The sequence below is a fragment of the Anomaloglossus baeobatrachus genome, chromosome 3 (genome assembly GCF_048569485.1).
Source record: "Anomaloglossus baeobatrachus isolate aAnoBae1 chromosome 3, aAnoBae1.hap1, whole genome shotgun sequence".
Taxonomy (NCBI): Eukaryota; Metazoa; Chordata; class Amphibia; order Anura; family Aromobatidae; genus Anomaloglossus; species Anomaloglossus baeobatrachus.
In genome coordinates this window covers 654,663,912-654,685,518 of record NC_134355.1, presented here as the reverse complement: position 1 = coordinate 654,685,518, position 21,607 = coordinate 654,663,912, and the positions used below count along the sequence as shown (strand labels likewise).

General features: G+C 46.5%; 1 protein-coding gene across 3 annotated transcripts in view; it reads right to left on the bottom strand.

Annotated features, from left to right (window-relative positions):
* LOC142296985 (adhesion G protein-coupled receptor F5-like) overlaps positions 1-21,607 on the bottom strand; it is a 316,164-nt gene that overhangs the window by 87,525 nt on the left and 207,032 nt on the right. For all 3 annotated transcript variants that reach the window (XM_075341170.1, XM_075341172.1, XM_075341171.1), the window contains 2 exons: positions 6,843-6,992; positions 4,733-4,897 (listed from right to left, as the gene is read on the bottom strand). In XM_075341170.1, coding sequence (XP_075197285.1) covers positions 4,733-4,897; positions 6,843-6,992 — 315 coding nt within the window. The remainder of the gene's footprint in view (positions 1-4,732; positions 4,898-6,842; positions 6,993-21,607) is intronic.

Genomic DNA, 21,607 nt, shown 5'->3' with positions numbered 1-21,607 from the left:
AGAATGAGTTCAGAACAAGATCAGAATGAGGTGAGAATGAGGCCAGAACGAGGCTCATATAGACTTATATTGAGTTGTGACCGCTGGGGCGAACATGAAACACTGGAGCTGCCGGTAAACTGCAGGAGATCAACATGAGCGCTGCTGGAAAAAGATGAAGATGCCAGAAGGTGAGAATAAGATGGGGCCACACGAAGATATACAGAATTGTTCCCATTCTCATCCAGAAAAGTGACATGATTTTTTTTCACTTGTCATCCGTGTTCTATCCATTCTTTTCTCAGCAGCTATTAATCTTTTACAGGAGCATTTACAGTTCCCCATTTTACAGAATTGTACTGTATCTGTATAATCGGATGTTGTACTGATGGTGTGTTTGGCACCCGATGGTTTTCTTGCTCTGCACCGATTTCGAAGTCAAATTGCATCCTTACGAATACAGCAAAGAAAGAAATCCCAGCTCTGCTCTGCCTCACTGAATAACAGGTCTGAGTGTGATCCATGTTTTATTGGATTACACTCATCCGAGTTATATACTCAGTGAGTGAGCCCTAAGAGCAGGGGCAGAGAACATAGATATAAAGGAGCACTCCAGCAGTAAAATGTAAAAAAATAGGCTGTAGTGGAGCTATAAAGAGAATTCCCATCTAGTAAGTGATGGAGGATCACTAGTATAAGCCATCTGTTAAGAGTTGTCCACTTCTGGGGACACTTTTTTTTTCCCTTAAAGGGGTTGTCCACTACTTTAACACTGATGGTATATCCTTATGATAGGTCATCAGTGTCTGATTAGCTGGGGTCTGACACCCAGCACCCCCACTGATTAGCTGCAGGTGGCTGGAAATGTTCAGTCCCAGAGCTGCTCTGTCTTCTGATAGCGGTTGGGTACTGCAAATTTGCCTCCCATTGAAATCAACAGGAGACAATGTGCAGTACCTGGCCCGAAATTGAGGCAGCTCCGGAACTGAGCATTTATGGCTGCCTATTGCCACCACTGAAAACAGCTGATCAGTAGGGGAGCTCCGGCCGATCAGACATTAATGACCTATCCTAAGGATGAACCATCAATGTAAAAGTAGTGGACACCCCCTTTAAATGCATATATTTAAGGCTAAAAATTATTTTTGCACTTGGCTTTCATTACAGATTTTGCCCCGGTTGGCTTTTACAGGCTCCTTATTTCTTTGCGCACTTTGTTGTCTGTGGTCATAAATCAACTGAAAGGAGTTCAGAAAAAGACAGATAATAGAGGTACAAACTCCCTGACTGGCTGACATGGCGAGCTCACTGACAGACTCTCTGTTAGCTCATTCTGCAGCCAGCAATAGACAAAGAAACATGGAGGCTACAAAAGGCAAATAGAGCAACTGAAACCCAAGCGCAAAAATAATTTTTACCTCATTTATGTAAAAATCTAAAAAAAAGTCACTAAAGATGATGAATCTCTTTGGGGAGCTCTGATCCTGAGACTCTGCAAAGCCTCTCTGTACACGGAGCAGAAATGCGTTTGCTTCACCTCTTCTACGAGTCCTATACACCGTGTGCAGAATTATTAGGCAAGTTGTATTTTAGAGGATTTTTTTTATTATTGATCAACAACTATGTTCTCAATCAACCCAAAAGACTCATAAATAACAAAGCTTAATATTTTTGGAAGTTGGACTGGGGCTTTTTTTTTTAGATTTGGCTATCTTAGGAGGATATCTGTTTGTGCAGGTGACTATTACTGTGCAGAATTATTAGGTAACTTAAAAACTAAATATATTCCCATCTCACTTGTTTATTTTCACCAGGTAAACCAATATAACTGCACAACATTTAGAAAAAAACATTTCTGACATGCAAGAACAAAACCCCAAAAAATTAGTGACCAATATAGCCACCTTTCTTTATGATGACACTCAACAGCCGACCATCCATAGATTCTGTCAGTTGCTTGATCTGTTTACGATGAACATTGCATGCAGCAGCCACCACAGCCTCCAGACACTTCTCAGGGGTGGACTGTTTTCCCTCCCTGTAGATCTCACATTTTATGAGAGACCATAGGTTCTCTATGGGGTTCAGATCAGGTGAACAAGGGGGCCATGTCATTATTTTTTCATGTTTTAGACCTTTACTGGCCAGCCACGCTGTGAAGTAGTTGGATGCATGTGATGGTGTGGTGCCCTGGACAAGCCAGGTCGTCACAGGTACTGCAACAACACACCCCACACTCCCGGTCAGGCACACCAGTCACACACAAATCCTTGTTGCCTCCCTCCAGGGGCTGATGTCCACACCAGGTGGGGTGGAGCCAGGCTGTTGGCCCCACCCACCGAGGAGTTCACAGTCCTGGAGGTGGGAAAGGAAGTTAGATCTGTTAGGGAGAGTGAAAGTGAAGGAGTAAGAAGGAGTAGTAGAGGAGCAGTCTGACCGTGTCCAAGTACGTGGCCCGGGCACATACAGCAAGGTTGGCAGACGGTGGCGACCGTCTGCAGGAGGGGCCAATCGACGCGGAACCGTAGGAACGGGGACGGGCGGTGGCCCACCGGTACCGAACCGGGGAGCGAAGAGTAGCCAGCACCATTCGGCAGGGCCTAAGGACCCCGACCAGGCTTGGAGTCGCCGTTAAACCAGTCAAATCCGTTAGCGATGGGAACCTCCGGGGTTTCCCAGCAGCAAAGACCCGATTGAAGGCAACCGCTCAACCGTGAAGGGAAATACAGTCACCGCCAAGGCTACAGTTCCCAGGGCCAGAGCCTGCGGGCAAAAGGGGCTCCCTCGGCATCTATCCACGCTGGGGAGCGGGTTACCGGTGGGAAGCCATCGGGGCCGAAAACACACTACAGGTGCAGGGAAAGGCAGTCACCGCCAACCTACCTGGAGTGACCACCGCAGCCGTCTGCGGAACCCGTCCATCCAGCCGTTTGTTTTACCAGAGACTCCGTGTACGTTACTGGCTGAGTGAGTACCACAGTGCCGTCTGGCAGAGCGCTGCCCCCGCGACCCTGCACCTCACCAAACCCTGCCATCCACTCTCCAGTTACCCTCACCGGGCCCCGGGACCACCCAAACGCCCCCCTACCCACGGAGGGGAGAGAAACATCTCGGCTGCTCCCTGTCATCGCTCCCGGGATCCCCGTCCAGAGCAGCGGTGGTGTCCCAACCTCACCACACACCGTGGGTGGCGTCACGAACTGACTTCCCCAATCCCAAAAACTACCCCCTTTCACTCACGGGCGAGGGGCGCTGCTCGAGTCCCCGGATCCGGCCCACCGCTCGAGCAACCGAGCAGCGAGCAGCAAGCAGCGGGCTGCAGCAGCTCCGGACCCGAGCGCCAGCGAGAGCGCAGCAGCAACGGCTCCCTCCCCGCCCGCGACAATGGAGCATTGTCCTGCAAGAAAATCATGTTTTTCTTGAACAATACCGACTTCTTCCTGTACCACTGCTTGAAGAAGTTGTCTTCCAGAAACTGGCAGTAGGTCTGGCAGTTGAGCTTCACTCCATCCTCAACCCGAAAAGGTCCCACAAGTTCATCTTTGATGATACCAGCCCATACCCATACCCCACCTCCACCTTGCTGGCTTCTGAGTCGGAGTGGAGCTCTCTGCCCTTTACTGATCCAGCTTCTGGCCCATCCATCTGGCCCATCAAGAGTCACTCTCATTTCATCAATCCATAAAATCTTTGAAAAAAATCAGTCTTCAGATATTTCTTGGCCCAGTCTTGATGTTTTATCTTATGTTTCTTGGTCAGAGCTGGTCGTTTTTCAGCCTTCCTTACCTTGGCCATGTCCCTGAGTATGGCACACCTTGTGCTTTTTGATACTCCAGTAACGTTGCAGCTCTGAAATATGGGCAAACTGGTGGCAAATGGCATCTTGGCAGCTTCACGCTTGATTTTCCTCAATTCATGGGCAGTTATTTTGCGCCTTTTTTGCCCAACACACTTCTTGCAACCCTGTTGGCTATTTGCCATGAAACGCTTGATTGTTCGGTGATCACGCTTCAAAAGTTTGGCAATTTCAAGACTGCTGCATCCGTCTGCAAGACATCTCACAATTTTGGACTTTTCAGAGCCCGCCAAATCTCTCTTCTGACCCATTTTGCCAAAGGAAAGGAAGTTGCCTAATAATTAAGCACACCTTATATAGGGTGTTGATGTCATTACACCGCACCCCTCCTCATTACAGAGATGCACATCCCCTGAGTTATTTAATTGGTAGTTGGCTCTCAGCCTATACAGCTTGGAGTAGGACGACATGTATAACAAGTATCATGTGATCAAAATACTCATTTGCCTAATAATTCTGCACACAGAAGTGAACGTAGCAGAGGTGACTCGTGCCATCCACCCCTACAATAAACCAGGGACCAATTGGGAACTCCGCAGACAGATTATCAGTAATGCTATATTTATCACCTATCCTATGAATAAATGTGTATTTTCGGAATACCCCCTTATTGGCCGTCTTCTGGTATTCTGTGTGCACAGATAACCCCCGTGTTGTCTGATCCTGGGAGTCACATTCTCTTCCATCCGTCCCTGACATTTTGCTAAATGAACCATAGTAAGAATCAGAGGACAGATCCAGGGTCTGACTACACAGGGTTTGTTTGTAGTCTGTAACCATGGAGACACATAATTATGTATAGGAGCTGTATAAACAAAATAGCTGAATATTTATAAACATAAGCTTATAATTTTAACAAGGGTTAATTTCCGAGGCTTCGGAGCGCGGCTTCCTCACCTAGTGTGGGCTGGCAGTACTGGGTTGGAATACTTGTGCTTTTGATGCAGTCACAGGGGTTTGCATTATGGCCTGGGCAGGGGCTATAAGCATCGCACACAGTGTTGTTCCATAGGTAGCCGCTCTCACAGGAGCACTGCACGTCACTTCCGGTCTGGTTACAAGCTAGAAGAAAAAAAGAGCAAAGATGGTCAGAGTATAAGTGCGGTAATATTATACAGCACAATGTGTGAGGCTTATACTGTGCTCAGGGGCATCTGTGCAATAGCCCCCCTTTACCATGGGGTGCACAAAACCTGCAGGGGGTCACCTCTGCCATACACCTCTTAGGTCCACTATAGGAGGAGGCTAAAGGTATTCTTTTTTACTTTAATGCATATATTTTTGGATACATTTTTTATAATTTTTGGACCACTTGTCCTCTACATCCTCTATGTATCGCAGTGCATAGCAGACTGCAGGACTAATTATCCGTGAATTGTGAGCCAATGTGTGGCCAGATGAAAGTCAGACTGGTATAGTTATAAATCAGCCGAAAAGTTCAGAAGGCAGAAAAGGATTGCAGACCACAGCGAGCTCACTGACAGATTCCCTGGTGACTCATTCTGCAGCCTGCTACACATAGAGGATGTAGAGGACAAACGGTCCAAAATTGATATTTAGACTTAATTTTAAAAGATTTTTCCAATAAATGAGTGAGTTTAAGTAAAACACAAATCCCCCTAAAGGCTTCCATATTAGAGGAGTGGAGTTAGTGTAATTATTGGCTCAGAAATAACTAATATACAGTATTATCCGTATTCTCCCTTGGTTACTGCATAGCAGTAGTGTTTTTGTAATGGATGAACCCAAGAATTTCGGGAATATGACACCGCTTTACATTCATACATAAGGGAGAGAATTGTACCTTAGCCTGTCATACCACCATATGATCACTAGGTGGCACTCTTTACATTCATACACAATAGAGAGAAGTGCTCCATAGGATGTCACACCACCATGTAACCACTAGGAGGTAGTCTTTACATTCATACACATTGGAGAGAATTGCTCCTTTGTATGTCATACCCCAATGTAACCACTAGATGGTGCTCTTTAGATTCAGACACAATTGAAAGAATTGCGCCTTAGGATGTCATACCCTCATGAAACCACTAGGTGGAACTATTTACATTCATACACAATGGAGAGACCTACGTCTTAGGATGTCATACCTCCACGTAACCACTAGGTGGCACTCTTACATACATACACAATGGAGAGAATTGTGCCTTAGCCTGTTATACCATCATGTGACCACAAAGTTACACTCTATACACAATGGGGAGACTTGCTCATTAGGATGTCATACAACCCTATAACCACTAGGTGGCACTCTTTACATTCATACACTATGGAGAGAATTGAGCCTTAGGATTTCATACCACCATGTAACCACTAGGTGGAAATCTTTACATTCATGCACAATAGAGAGAATTACTCCATAGACTGTCATACCACCATTTAGACACTAGGTGGCACTCTTTACATACATACACAATGGAGAAAATTTCTCCTTAGCCTGTCATACCACCATATAACCACTAGATGGCACTCTTTACATTCATACACAATGTAGAGCATTGCTTCTTAGAATGTCATAGCACCATGTAACCACTAGGTGGCAATCTTTACATTGACACACAATGGAGAGAATTGTGCTTTAGGATGTCATATAAGAATGCAACCACTAGGTGGTAGTCTTTACATTCATACTCAATGTAGACTAGTGCATTGCTTCTTAGACGGTCATAGCACAATGTAACCACTAGGTGGCAATCTTTACATTCATACACAATGTAGAGCATTGCTTCTTAGAATGTCATAGCACGATGTAACCACTAGATGTCACCGCTGCTTTAGTTTTTCACATATTTTCCAGATTCTTTCAAATCTTCATTATCGCTTTCGGGTTTTCTCCTGTTGATTTTTATTATGTGAAATATTTGGAAACCATTCTTCCATTTCTTCATCTTACGACCTTCGTTTAATCTGTGCGCCCCCGGATTACAGACTTGGCCACTAATAATAATTCCGGTGGCCCGGTAGATCGCAGGCGGAGGGACCGTACCTGTCGTCACGTCTATACTTTTGATTTCGGTGTCGCTGACGCCGAGTGCGATGGGGAACGTCAGGTTTCTCGCTATGAAGTCTTTTATCTGGGAAACAAACGAAGCATCTGGGAAACTGATCTCGATGTCCACCGTGTACTCCGGAATACCTGTGTAATAACACATTAATAACACATTAATATATACTGTATATATATATATATATTATTTTTTTTTATTTATTTATTTTCTTTTTTAAGCAAAATATTTGAATAAATCTGGACAATCCCTCTTAGGTCCAATCTAGCAAAACCTTGGCGGTAATACGCGCAGTCACCAGCAGGTGGCGCTGTCTACACAGACATTATCATTCCTGGTTTTGGTGCTGCTGAAGGTGTTAGCTATATTTTTGCATAGGACTGCAGGTAAACCCACATTATCTTATATGTGTCATGGTAATGCACAAATTCAGCTCTGCTTCATCTCCATATTTGAAGATTTAAAGTAATACCGCTTCACATAAATTACTTTATGGCCATATAACCAGAGCGTTTGTAAGTTGATTCCTGGGAAGATAGTGAGACCCATCACTGAAAAAAAAAAGTTATTGGAAGAAAAAGGAGAAAAAATTCAAAGAGGGTTAAAGGGGCGATTCTTTTTACTTTAATGCATGTATTTTGGGCTAAAAATATTTTTTCCCATTGGATTTCATTAAAAATTTTGCACGGTTTGCCTTCTATAGCCGCTGTGTTGCACTGTGTGTTTCTTGCTGATGAATGAGTTATCTGAGGATCCATCAGTGAGCTCGTTCTGATGAGGAGTTGTAACTCTTTTATCTGTCCTATACTGAGTATTCACGGCTTATTTATGACCACATTAAAGATCAATTCAACCCTGATGTGGTCTATAGTCATAAATAACCCCAGAGGAGTTCAGAAAAAGACAAATAAAAAAGGTATATCAGCATTACAGAATGAGCTCACTGATGGATACTCAGTTAACTCCTTCTGCAGCCAGCAATTTACCATAAAACAAACAGGAGTTATATCCCTATTACAGAATGAGCTCACTTATAAATATTCAGATACCTTATTCTGCAGCCAGCAATGTACAAAAAAAAAACAAACAGGAGTTATATCCTCATTATAGAATGAGCTCACTGATGGATAGTCATGTTAACTCATTCTGCAACCAGCAATTTACAAAAAAAACACACAGGAGTTATATTCTCATTATAGAATGAGCTCACTGATGGATACTCAGTTAACTCATTTTCCAGCCAGCAATGTACAAAAAACAAAAAGGAGTTATGTCGCCATAATAGAATGAGCTCACTGATGGATGTTATGTTAACTCATTCTGCAGCCAGCAATGTACAAAAAATACCCCAGGAGTTATATCCTCATTACAGAAAGAACTCACTGAGGGATAGTCATGTTAACTCATTCTGCAGCCAGCAGAGTAAAACACCCAAACATGAGTTATATCCCCATTATAGAATGAGCTCACTTATAAATATTCAGATACCTTAATCTGCAGCCAGCAATGTACAACAAACCCAAACAGGAGGTATATCCTCATTATAGAATGAGCTCACTGATAGATGTTATGTTAACTCATTTTGCAGCCAGCAATGTACAAAAAATACCCCAGGAGTTATATCACCATTACAGAAAGAGCTCACTGAGGGATAGTCATGTTAACTCATTCTGCAGCCAGCAATTTACAAAAACACACACAGGAGTTATATCCCTATTACAGAATGAGCTCACTGATGGATACTCAGTTAACTCATTCTGCAGCCTGTAATGTACAAAAAAAACCCAGGAGTTATATCCCTATTACAGAATGAGCTCACTTATAAATATTCAGATACCTTATTCTGCAGCCAGCAATGTACAAACAAACCCAAACAGGAGGTATATCCTCATTATAGAATGAGCTCACTGATGGATACTCAATTAACTCATTCTGCAACCAACAATTTACAAAAAAACAAACAGGAGTTATATCCCTACCCGATTACAGAATGAGCTCACTGATGGATCCTCAGTTAACTCATTATGCAGCCAGCAATGTACAAAAAAAAAAAACCCCAGGAGTTATATCCCTATTACAGAATGTTCTCACTGATGGATCCTCAGTTAACTCATTCTGCAGCCAGCAATGTACAAACAAACCCAAACAGGAGTTATATCCTCATTATAGAATGAGCTCACTGATGGATACTCAGTTAACTCATTCTGCAGCCAGCAATGTACAAACAAACCCAAACAGGAGTTATATCCTCATTATAGAATGAGCTCACTGATGGATCCTCAGTTAATTCATTCTGCAGCCAGCAATGTACAAAGAAAATAAACAGGAGTTATATCCTCATTACAGAATGAGCTCACTGATGGATACTCAGTTAATTCATTCTGCAGCCAGCAATGTACAAAGAAAATAAACAGGAGTTATATCCTCATTACAGAATGAGCTCACTGATGGATACTCAATTAACTCATTCTGCAACCAACAATTTACAAAAAAACAAACAGGAGTTATATCCCTACCCTATTACAGAATGAGCTCACTGATGGATCCTCAGTTAACTCATTATGCAGCCAGCAATGTACAAAAAAAAAACCCCAGGAGTTATATCCCTATTACAGAATGTTCTCACTGATGGATCCTCAGTTAACTCATTCTGCAGCCAGCAATGTACAAACAAACCCAAACAGGAGTTATATCCTCATTATAGAATGAGCTCACTGATGGATACTCAGTTAACTCATTCTGCAGCCAGCAATGTACAAACAAACCCAAACAGGAGTTATATCCTCATTATAGAATGAGCTCACTGATGGATCCTCAGTTAATTCATTCTGCAGCCAGCAATGTACAAAGAAAATAAACAGGAGTTATATCCTCATTACAGAATGAGCTCACTGATGGATACTCAGTTAATTCATTCTGCAGCCAGCAATGTACAAAGAAAATAAACAGGAGTTATATCCTCATTACAGAATGAGCTCACTGATGGATACTCAGTTAACTCATTCTGCAGCCTGCAATGTACGAAAAAAGGAGTTTTAAAAGCCCAATTTTTTATGAAATCCAATTGAAGAAATTATGTTTAGCCCCCAAATACTTGTGAGAGCGGCAATAATCAGAGCGTTACCTGCTCGTCTCTGTATTTATGTGGCAGGATTAGCCGGGGCAGGACGTACCAGCTCTGTGATCTGTATTCACAGCCGGGGGCTGCACGGGGCAGCACAGCTCAATACCCTCATCACCCCCCTCCGCCCAGGACACCCACAGGTCCTTATTTCACCACATTGTGAGAGTCATCGAGGCTCCCCTATAGGACATATTCACATTCTCCATAAAACAGCAACATTGGAATAATCAGCTTAACTGTTTTGAAATCTGCATTGTGCTGTTCCTCTGTTACTCCTCCTGGAAATGTATGAATAAAATGCTAATGCTACTATAATTCTCCTTGTGTGGCTCTGTTCAATTATCATTGACTAACCCTACGGACAGAGGTAAGAGAAACCCCCATTTGTTCAAATGTGCTTACGTTTCCAGGAGGAATAACAGAGAAATGGCCAGACAAGTCAGGAGAGGTGTTTCCAGTTTTAGGGCGCAATCAGTCAGACTTATAAATCGGAGTGAGATTGGAACACACTACTTATGAACTGCTCCTGAGAAATCTAGTGTTGTTCCTCTGTAATTCCTCTGGGAAATGTAAGAATAAATTATAAATTCTTATTTTTGCATGACACTGTTAAATCAGCACTTACAGATGCTACTAATGAAGGTAATAGTAATACCCAGTTGGTCACATATGCTTTTGTTTCCAGTAGGAATAACAGAGGAATAGCCAGACAAGTCAGCGGAGGTTGCCAGTTCTATGTAGATAAAGCTGGGGCAACTGCTACAAGAGCTGTGGCATGAGAACTGTAGTGTTATTCCTCTGTTGTTCCTCCTGGAAATGTATGAAGACATGTCGGATTATCACTTCCCTTTTGTGACACTGTTCAGTCGCCACTGATTAGTCACACTGATGGAGATAATAGTGACAGGAATAGGAATACCAGAGGACGGGCAGAAGTCAGGGGAAGCTTCCAGATTTCTGTATATAAAGCTGGAGGAGCTGAACTGCTCCATGTGCAGAGACAGAGGAAATGTAGTGTTGTTACTCTGTTACTCTTCCTGGAAATGTAAAAATAAATGACTATCATTTTTTTTATGTACAGTAGATAAAGCTGGAGCATCTTATTGTCTCTAGGAGTGGGGACAGAGGAAATGTATTGTTGTTACTCTGTCATTCTTCCTGGAAATGGAAGAATAAATGACTGTTTATCATGTTCCTTTATGTACAGTAGATAAAGCTGGAGGAAATGATTGACACGGGAACGCTGGCAGTGGAAATATAATGTTGTTACTCTGTTACTCTTCCTGGAAATATAAAAATAAATGACTGATTATCATTTTCCTTTATGTATAGTTGATAAAGCTGGAGCGACTTATTGACTCCAGGAGTGGTGACAGAGGAAATATAGTGTTGTTACTCTGTTACTCTTCCTGGAAATGAAAGAATAAATGACTGATTATAATTTTTCTTTATGTAAGTAGATAAAAGTGGAGTCTCTTATTGACATTGGAAGCGGTGACAGAGGAAATGTAGTGTTGTTACTCTGTTACTCTTCCTGGAAATGTTAGAATAAATGACTGATAATTTCCTTTATGTAGAGTAGATAAAGCTGGAGCAACTTATTGACCCCAGGAGCACAGACAGAGTAACTATAGTGTTGTTACTCTGTTATTCTTCCTGGAAATGTAAGAATAAAGCTGGGACACCTTATTGATACCCGGATCGGTGACAGGGGAAATTTAGTGTTGTTACTCTGTTATTCTTCCTGGAAATGTAAATATAAATGACTGATAATTTTCCTTTATGTACAGTAGATAAAGCTGGAGCAACAATACGTCTCCAGGAGTGATGACCGAGGAAATGTAATGATGTTACTCTTTTACTCTTCCTGGAAATGTAAGAATAAATGACTGATTCTCATTTTCCTTTACATACAGTAGATAAAGCTGGAGCAACTTATTGTCTCCAAGAGAGGTGACAGGGGAAATGTAGTGATGTTACTCTGTTTCTCTTCCTGGAAATATAAAAATAAATGGCTTAATCTTATTTTCCATTATGTACAGTAGATAAAGCTGGCGCATCTTATTGACACTGGGAAAGCTGACAGGGGAAATGTAGTGTTGTTACTCTGGTACTCTTCCTGGAAAAGTAAGAATATATGACTGATTATCATTTTTCTTTATGTACAGTAGATAAAAGAGGAGTTTCTTATTGACATTGCGAGCGCTGATAGAGGAACTATAGTGTTGTTACTCTGTTACTCTTCCTGAAAATGTAAGAATAAATGACTGATATTTTCCTTTATGAACTGTAGATAAAGCTTGAGCAACTTATTGACACCGGGAGCGGTGACAGAGGAACTATAGTGTTGTTACTCAGTTATTCTTCCTGGAAATGTAAATCTAAATGACTGATAATTTTCCTTTATGTACAGTAGATAAAGCTGGAGCAACTTTATGTCTCTAGGAGTGATGACAGAGGAAATATAGTGTTGTTACTCTGTTACTCTTCCTGGAAATGTAAGAATAAATGCCTGATTATCATTTTCCATTATGTACAGTAGATAAAACATCGTATTGTCTCCAGGAGTGGTGACGGGAAATGTAGTTTCAGCATTTTCATGGTCCCTGCTTGCTGACAGTGAATGGACACAGTCTCGTATAAATACCGAGTCTTTAAACCTGTACTGGCCTAGACCCCAGGTTGCTGTAGTTTCCCTGCACTGATACATTGTAACAAACAGTCAGCTCCGGATGGAGTTTTGTGCCCCCAACATATTTACCTTATTAGATCATTGTCTAAACTGAATGTGTCGCGGGCGGAGGAGGGGACGCTGCGCTCACCCACTGCTCGGGTCCGGCTGCTGCTGCTGCTGCTGCTCGGTGGTGGCTCAAGCGGTAGGCCGGATCCCGGGGACTCGAGCGGCGCTCCTCGCCCGTGAGTGAAAGGGGGGTAGTGTGGTTTGGGGATATTGTCTGTGACGCCACCCACGGTTGTGGTGAGGTTGTGACACCACCGCTGCTCTGGACTGGGATCCCGGGAGCGATGACAGGGAGCAGCTTTGGTGTTGTTTCTCCCCTCCGTGGGTAGGGGGGTTGGTTGTCCCGGGGCCCGGTGAGGGTTAGGGATGGCAGGCAGGTTACGGGGCCTGGTGAGGTGCAGGGTCACGGGGGCAGCGCGGTGCCACACGGCACGGTGGTACTCACTCAGCCAATGAATAATGCAGAGTCTCCGGTAAAACAAATGGCTGGATGGACGGGTCCCACAGGCGGCTGCGGTTGTTCTCCTCCCGGCAGGTTGATGGTGACTGCCTTTCCCTGCACCTGTGTTGTGTTTACAGTTCCAATGTCTTCCCACCGGTAACCCGCTCCCCAGCTTGGATGGAGGCTGAGGGAGCCTCTTTTGCCCGCAGGCTCTGGCCCTGGGAACTGTAGCCTTGGTGGTGACTGTGTTTCCCTCTACGGTGTGAGCTGTTGCCTTCAATCGGGTCTTGACTGCTGGGAAACCCCGGAGGTTCCCTTCGCTAACAGATTTGACCAGTTTTACGGCGACTCCTAGCCTGGTCGGGGTCCGTAAGCCCTGCCGGATGGTGCTGGCTTCTCTTCGCTCCCCGATCCGGTACCGGTGGGCCACCGCCCGTCCCCGGTCCGTACGGTTCACTCCAATCAGCCTCTCCTGCAGAGGGTCACCACCGTCTGCCAACCTTGCTGTATGTGCCCGGGCCACGCACCCGGACACCGTCAGTCTCCTCTACTCCACTTCACTTCTCCAACTCCTTAACTGATCTCTCACTCCTTTTCCCGCCTCCAGGACTGTGAACTCCTCGGTGGGTGGGGCCAACCGCCTGGCTCCACCCCCTGGTGTGGACATCAGTCCCTGGAGGGAGGCAACAAGGATTTGTGTTTGACTTCGGTGTGCCTAGCCGGGGTGTGGGGTGTGTTGTTGTAGTACCTGTGACGTCCTGGCTTGTCCAGGGCGCCACAAATGCACTTGTAGCAAACCCTCAGCTGTAACAGAAAATTAGGTTTCAGGTGTATGATGTAAACTCCCAAGAAAAGCTTAATTCACTGTCAGCAAGCAGAGATCTTACAATGAATGGCGGTGAAGGTGGCGTAGAGACCAGATCACTGCGAATCTGAGGCAAGAGAGTCTTCAGAATATTTGGAAAACGCCTGGTGTAATTCCTCCTTGAATTCTGGGTGAGATGATGAGTACGCGCCTTCCTGTCAGGACGAGAGTCATTGCTGTTTTCATTTTCTCCAGTCTGAGTAGAAGCGGGGGCTGCGGGGGGTTTATGAGAGCTGGGTCCATCTCTGGTGCCAGGGGGCAAACTGTTGTTAGCAACACACTATACACAGACATCATCATCATGGTCAGATACGTCCCAGCACAGCGCTCGTCACACTGACAGCAGTGCTCCTCCACTCTAAAGCCTGCTTTACACGGTACGATCTATCCTGCAATTTCACGATCGATCGTACCCGCCCCCGTCGTTTGTGTGTCACGGGCAATTAGTTGCCCATGGCGCACAAAGTCGTTAACCCCCGTCACACGCACTTACCTGCTGTGCGACGTCGCTGTGGGCGGCGAACATCCTCTTCCTGGAGTGGGAGGGACGTTCAGCGTCACAGCGACGTCACACAGCGGCGGCCAATAGAAGCGGAGGGACGGAGATGAGCGGGACGTAAACATCCCGCCCACCTCCTTCCTTCCTCATTGCCAGCAGGTGCCGCGGGACGCAGGTAAGCTGTGTTCATCGTTCCCGGGGTGTCACACGGAGCGGCGTGTGCTGCCCCGGGAGCGATGAGCAACCGGCGCCATTTTAATTAAACGAGAATATGAAACCGAGCGACAAGTACACGACTCATGATTTGTGAGCGATACTGCGTCGCTCGGAGGCGTCACACAGGCCGACGTCGCAAGCGATGCCGGATGTGCGTCACAAAAACTATGACCCCGACGATCTATCGCACGATAGATCATCTCGTGTAAAGCACCCTTAAGGCACTTCTTCCAGCTAACAAGTGCCTTGCTCTGCACTAATGAGAAGCAAATACGTGAAACAGCCGTCTGCAGATGGAGGTCTTTTCCTAGACTATTATCCAAGGCCCCTCTAGACCATGTTCCAGGGCCCCCCCCCATGACTATTATCCAAGGCTCCTCTAGACAATTATCCAAAGCTTCCCTAAACTATTATCCAAGGCCCCCTTAGACTATTATCCAAGGCTTACCAAGACCACTATCCAAGGCATCACTGGACTATTATCCAAGGCCCCTTAGACTATTGTCAAAGGCCTCTGTGGACTATTATCCAAGGCCGCCTAGACTATCATACAAGACATACCTAGAATATTGTCCAAGGGCTCCCTAGACTTTTATCCAAGGTCTCCCTAGATTATTATCCAAGGTTACCCTAGACTATTATCCAAGGCTCCTCTAGACAATTATCCAAGGCCTCCTTAGACTATTATCCAAGGCTTACCAAGACCACTATCCAAGGCGTCACTGGACTATTACCCAAGGCCCCTTAGACTATTGTCAAAGGCCTCTCTGGACTATTATCCAAGGCCCCCTAGACTACTATACAAGACATACCTACAATATTATCCAAGGGCTCCCTAGACTTCTATCCAAGGCCTCCCTAGATTATTATCCAATGTTACCCTAGACTATTATCCAAGAATATTAGCCAAGGCTTCCCTAGATTATTATCCAAGACTCCCCGAGACTACTATCCAAGGCCTCCCTAGACTATTATCTAAGGCCCCTAGGCTATTATCCAAGGCCTCCCTAGATTATTATCCAAGACCCTCCGAGACTATTATCCAAGGCCTCTCTAGACTATTATCCACGGCCTCTAGACCATTATTCAATGTCTCCTTAGACTAAGGCCTCCCTAGATTATTATCCAAGGCTTCCCTAGATTACTATATATGACCCTAGACTATTATCCAAGGCCCTTCTAGACTATTATCCAAGTTCTCCATAGTCTGTTATCCAAGGCTTACTTAGTCTAGGGGGGCCTTGGATAATAGTCTAAAGAAGCCTTGGATAATAGTCTAGGAGGGAATTGGATAATAGTCTAGCGGGCCTTCGATAATAGTTTAGGTGGACCCTGGTTAATAGTCTAGGGGGGCCTTGGATAATAGTCTATTAACCAGGGTCCACCTAAACTATTATCGAAGGCCCGCTAGACTATTATCCAATTCCCTCCTAGACTATTATCCAAGGCTTCTTTAGACTATTATCCAAGGCCTCCATAGACTATTACCTAAGGCTTCCTTAGACTATAATCCAAGCCCACCCCCCGACTATAATCCAAGGACTCCCTGGACTATTATCCAAGGCCCTCCCAGACTATAATCCAAAGCCACCCTAGGCTATTATCCAATTTCCCCCCCCAACTATAATCCAAGGCCTCCCACCAGAAAATCGGAACCCTAATGACAGCTGACGGCACATGGGTGTATATTATTTAGAGAAGGCTTGTAAGGTATCTTTCTACAATGGTACTTCGGGCTAATTAGCATTCCTTATTTCTCAGGAAGCTTTGCCTGACTTTGGCAGTCTCCATAAGGAGAAACAGTTCCCCCTAGACAAATAACCAAAGCTTCTTCAATAGCCAAGCAGAAGTTTACCCTGCACTGATGAAGGGCAAGAACCCTGAAACCGCTTTCCTTCAGAAGAAGCCTTTGGTTTAGCTAATATCCTAAGTCATGTGGGTCAGATATTTTACCTTTTATAGGTGGCTTTCTTCAGGGGATGACTGGCTTACTTTTTTCCAGCCAGGGGACATTGTCTGGCCTTGGTAGCCCCGTCTTTGGAGAAACAGTTCCCCCTAGAACAATATTCAAGGGTTTCCACCCTATCCTGAGCTCACATGGGACAAGAACCTGAAACAGCTGACTGCAGATGGGGGTATTATTTTTGGAGAAGATGTATACTCGGATACCTCCAATAGGTGGCACTAGAGAGCAAGTCACTATAAGAAATGGTTAATTAGTGTGTTACAGATCAGGCTGGATGTGCATTTGGGCGTGTCAGTGCACTGAGACCACAGCAGACACGCCCCCAATGCACTGAGACCACTGCAGACACGCCTCCAGTGCACTGAGACCACAGCAGACACGCCCCCAGTGCACTGAGACCACAGCAGACACGCCTCCAGTGCACTGAGACCACAGCAGACACGCCCCCAGTGCACTGAGAACACTGCAGACACGCCCCCAGTGCACTGAGACCACTGCAGACACGCCCCCAGTGCACTGAGACCACGGCAGACACACCCCCAGTGCACTGAGACCACTGCATACACGCCCCCAGTGCACTGAGACCACTGCAGACACGCCCCCAGTGCACTGAGACCACGGCAGACACACCCCCAGTGCACTGAGACCACTGCATACACGCCCCCAGTGCACTGAGACCACTGCAGACACGCCCCCAGTGCACTGAGACCACTGCAGACACGCCCCCAGTGCACTGAGACCACGGCAGACACACCCCCAGTGCACTGAGACCACTGCAGACACACCCCCAGTGCACTGAGACCACTGCAGACATGCCCCCAGTGCACTGAGACCACGGCAGACACGCCCCCAGAGCACTGAGACCACTGCAGACACCCCCCAGTGCACTGAGACCACTGCAGACACGCCCCCAGTGCACTGAGACCACGGCAGACACACCCCCAGTGCACTGAGACCACTGCAGACACACCCCCAGTGCACTGAGACCACTGCAGACACGCCCCCAGTGCACTGAGACCACTGCAGACATGCCCCCAGTGCACTGAGACCACGGCAGACACGCCCCCAGTGCACTGAGCCCACTGCAGACACCCCCCAGTGCACTGAGCCCACTGCAGACACGCCCCCAGTGCACTGAGCCCACTGCAGACACGCCCCCAGTGCACTTCCAGGCTGATTTGCATACAGTTTCTATACTATATTTCTCATGATTGGCAAATTGGATCTCGAACAAATTAAACTTTTTTTAAAGTACCTACACAGCCGAACCTCTACCTCCAAAATGTGAGGACACGCCGACAGACTCCCTTTAACTTTTATTTAGAGAATCCCGGCGTCCCTGGGTGTCTGGAAGGTCAAGAGATGTTATAAAAACAAGATGGAGATACAATCTGCACCGCCATTGTGTGAGCGCGCCGCTAACGTAACAGTCTGACACGATAATACTCCGCAGCAGCGAAGGTTTCTGCATGATTTCTAAGAAATGGGATTCCATTGTGCAATGATGACGTCAGGGAGAAGACGAGCGCCAGTCACCCATCACTGTCTCTGCTCACCTCACCATGAACATCGAAGACACAAGACGGGCGAGGACTCACCGAGCACCACATCAGGGGGTCTAGAGCCGAGACACAAGCAGAACTCTAGAAATAATCACCACACGGCTCCGAGACACCACCGGACACATGTGATTACACCAACTGCTAAGGCACAATCTACACTTGCCACAGAGAAAATGAGAAAAAAGTCTTCACTGATTTACTAAGAAAAGCTCCAGACTTCACATCCAGACTGCTGTTATAGGGGGCTCCAGACTTCACATCCAGACTGCTGTTATAGGGGGCTCCAGACTTCACATCCAGACTGCTGTTATAGGGGGCTCCAGACTACACATCCAGACTGCTGTTATAGGGGGCTCCAGACTACACATCCAGACTGCTGTTATAGGGGGCTCCAGACTTCACATCCAGACTGCTGTTATAGGGGGCTCCAGACTACACATCCAGACTGCTGTTATAGGGGGCTCCTGACTACACATCCAGACTGCTCTTATAGGGGGCTCCAGACTATACATCCAGACTGCTGTTATAGGGGGGCTCCAGACTACACATCCAGACTGCTGTTATAGGGGGCTCCAGACTACACCTCCAGACTGCTGTTATAGGGGGCTCCAGACTACACATCCAGACTGCTGTTATAGGGGGCTCCAGACTACACCTCCAGACTGCTGTTATAGGGGGCTCCAGACTACACATCCAGACTGCTGTTATAGGGGGCTCCAGACTACACATCCAGACTGCTGTTATAGGGGGCTCCAGACTACACATCCAGACTGCTGTTATAGGGGGCTCCAGACTACACATCCAGACTGCTGATATAGGGGGCTCCAGACTACACATCCAGACTGTTGTTATAGGGGGCTCCAGACTGCAGATCCAGACTGCTGTTATAGGGGGCTCCAGACTACACATCCAGACTGCTGTTATAGGGGGCTCCAGACTACACATCCAGACTGCTGTTATAGGGGGCTCCAGACTTCACATCCAGACTGCTGTTATAGGGGGCTCCAGACTACACATCCAGACTGCTGTTATAGGGGGCTCCAGACTACACATCCAGACTGCTGTTATAGGGGGCTCCAGACTACACATCCAGACTGCTGTTATAGGGGGCTCCAGACTACACATCCAGACTGCTGTTATAGGAGGCTCCAGACTACACATCCAGACTGCTGTTATAGGGGGCTCCAGACTACACATCCAGACTGCTGTTATAGGGGGCACCAGACTTCACATCCAGACTGCTGATATAGGGGGGCTCCAGACTACACATCCAGACTGCTGTTATAGGGGGGCTCCAGACTACACATCCAGACTGCTATTATAGGGGGCTCCAGACTACACATCCAGACTGCTGTTATAGGGGCTCCAGACTACACATCCAGACTGCTGTTATAGGGGGCTCCAGACTACACATCCAGACTGCTGTTATAGGGGGCTCCAGACTACACATCCAGACTGCTGTTATAGGGGGCTCCAGACTACACATCCAGACTGCTGTTATAGGGGGCACCAGACTTCACATCCAGACTGCTGTTATAGGGGGCTCCAGACTACATATCCAGACTGCTGTTAAAGGGGCTCCAGATTACACATCCAGACTGCTGTTATAGGGGGCTCCAGACTACACATCCAGACTGCTGTTATAGGGGGCTCCAGACTACACATCCAGACTGCTGTTATAGGGGGCTCCAGACTACACATCCAGACTGCTGTTATAGGGGGCACCAGACTTCACATCCAGACTGCTGTTATAGGGGGCTCCAGACTACATATCCAGACTGCTGTTAAAGGGGCTCCAGATTACACATCCAGACTGCTGTTATAGGGGGCTCCAGACTACACATCCAGATTGCTGTTATAGGGGGCTCCAGACTACACATCCAGACTGCTGTTATAGGGGGCTCCAGACTACACATCCAGACTGCTGTTATAGGGGGCTCCAGACTACACATCCAGACTGCTGTTATAGGGGGCTCCAGACTACACATCCAGACTGCTGTTATAGGGGGCTCCAGACTACACATCCAGACTGCTGTTATAGGGGGCTCCAGACTACACATCCAGACTGCTGTTATAGGGGGCTCCAGACTACACATCCAGACTGCTGTTATAGGGGGCTCCAGACTACACATCCAGACTGCTGTTATAGGGGGCTCCAGACTACACATCCAGACTGCTGTTATAGGGGGCTCCAGACTACACATCCAGACTGCTGTTATAGGGGGCTCCAGACTACACATCCAGACTGCTGTTATAGGGGGCTCCAGACTACACATCCAGACTGCTGTTATAGGGGGCTCCAGACTACACATCCAGACTGCTGTTATAGGGGGCTCCAGACTACACATCCAGACTGCTGTTATAGGGGGCACCAGACTTCACATCCAGACTGCTGATATAGGGGGCTCCAGACTACACATCCAGACTGCTGTTATAGGGGCTCCAGACTACACATCCAGACTGCTGTTATAGGGGGCTCCAGACTACACATCCAGACTGCTGTTATAGGGGGCTCCAGACTACACATCCAGACTGCTGTTATAGGGGGCTCCAGACTACACATCCAGACTGCTGTTATAGGGGGCACCAGACTTCACATCCAGACTGCTGATATAGGGGGCTCCAGACTACACATCCAGACTGCTGTTATAGGGGGCTCCAGACTACACATCCAGACTGCTGTTATAGGGGGCTCCAGACTACACATCCAGACTGCTGTTATAGGGGGCACCAGACTTCACATCCAGACTGCTGTTATAGGGGGCTCCAGACTACATATCCAGACTGCTGTTAAAGGGGCTCCAGATTACACATCCAGACTGCTGTTATAGGGGGCTCCAGACTACACATCCAGATTGCTGTTATAGGGGGCTCCAGACTACACATCCAGACTGCTGTTATAGGGGGCTCCAGACTACACATCCAGACTGCTGTTATAGGGGGCTCCAGACTACACATCCAGACTGCTGTTATAGGGGGCTCCAGACTACACATCCAGACTGCTGTTATAGGGGGCTCCAGACTACACATCCAGACTGCTGTTATAGGGGGCTCCAGACTACACATCCAGACTGCTGTTATAGGGGGCTCCAGACTACACATCCAGACTGCTGTTATAGGGGGCTCCAGACTACACATCCAGACTGCTGTTATAGGGGGCTCCAGACTGCAGATCCAGACTGCTCTTATAGGGGGCTCCAGACTACACATCCAGACTGCTGTTATAGGGGGCTCCAGACTACACATCCAGACTGCTGTTATAGGGGGCTCCAGACTACACATCCAGACTGCTGTTATAGGGGGCTCCAGACTACACATCCAGACTGCTGTTA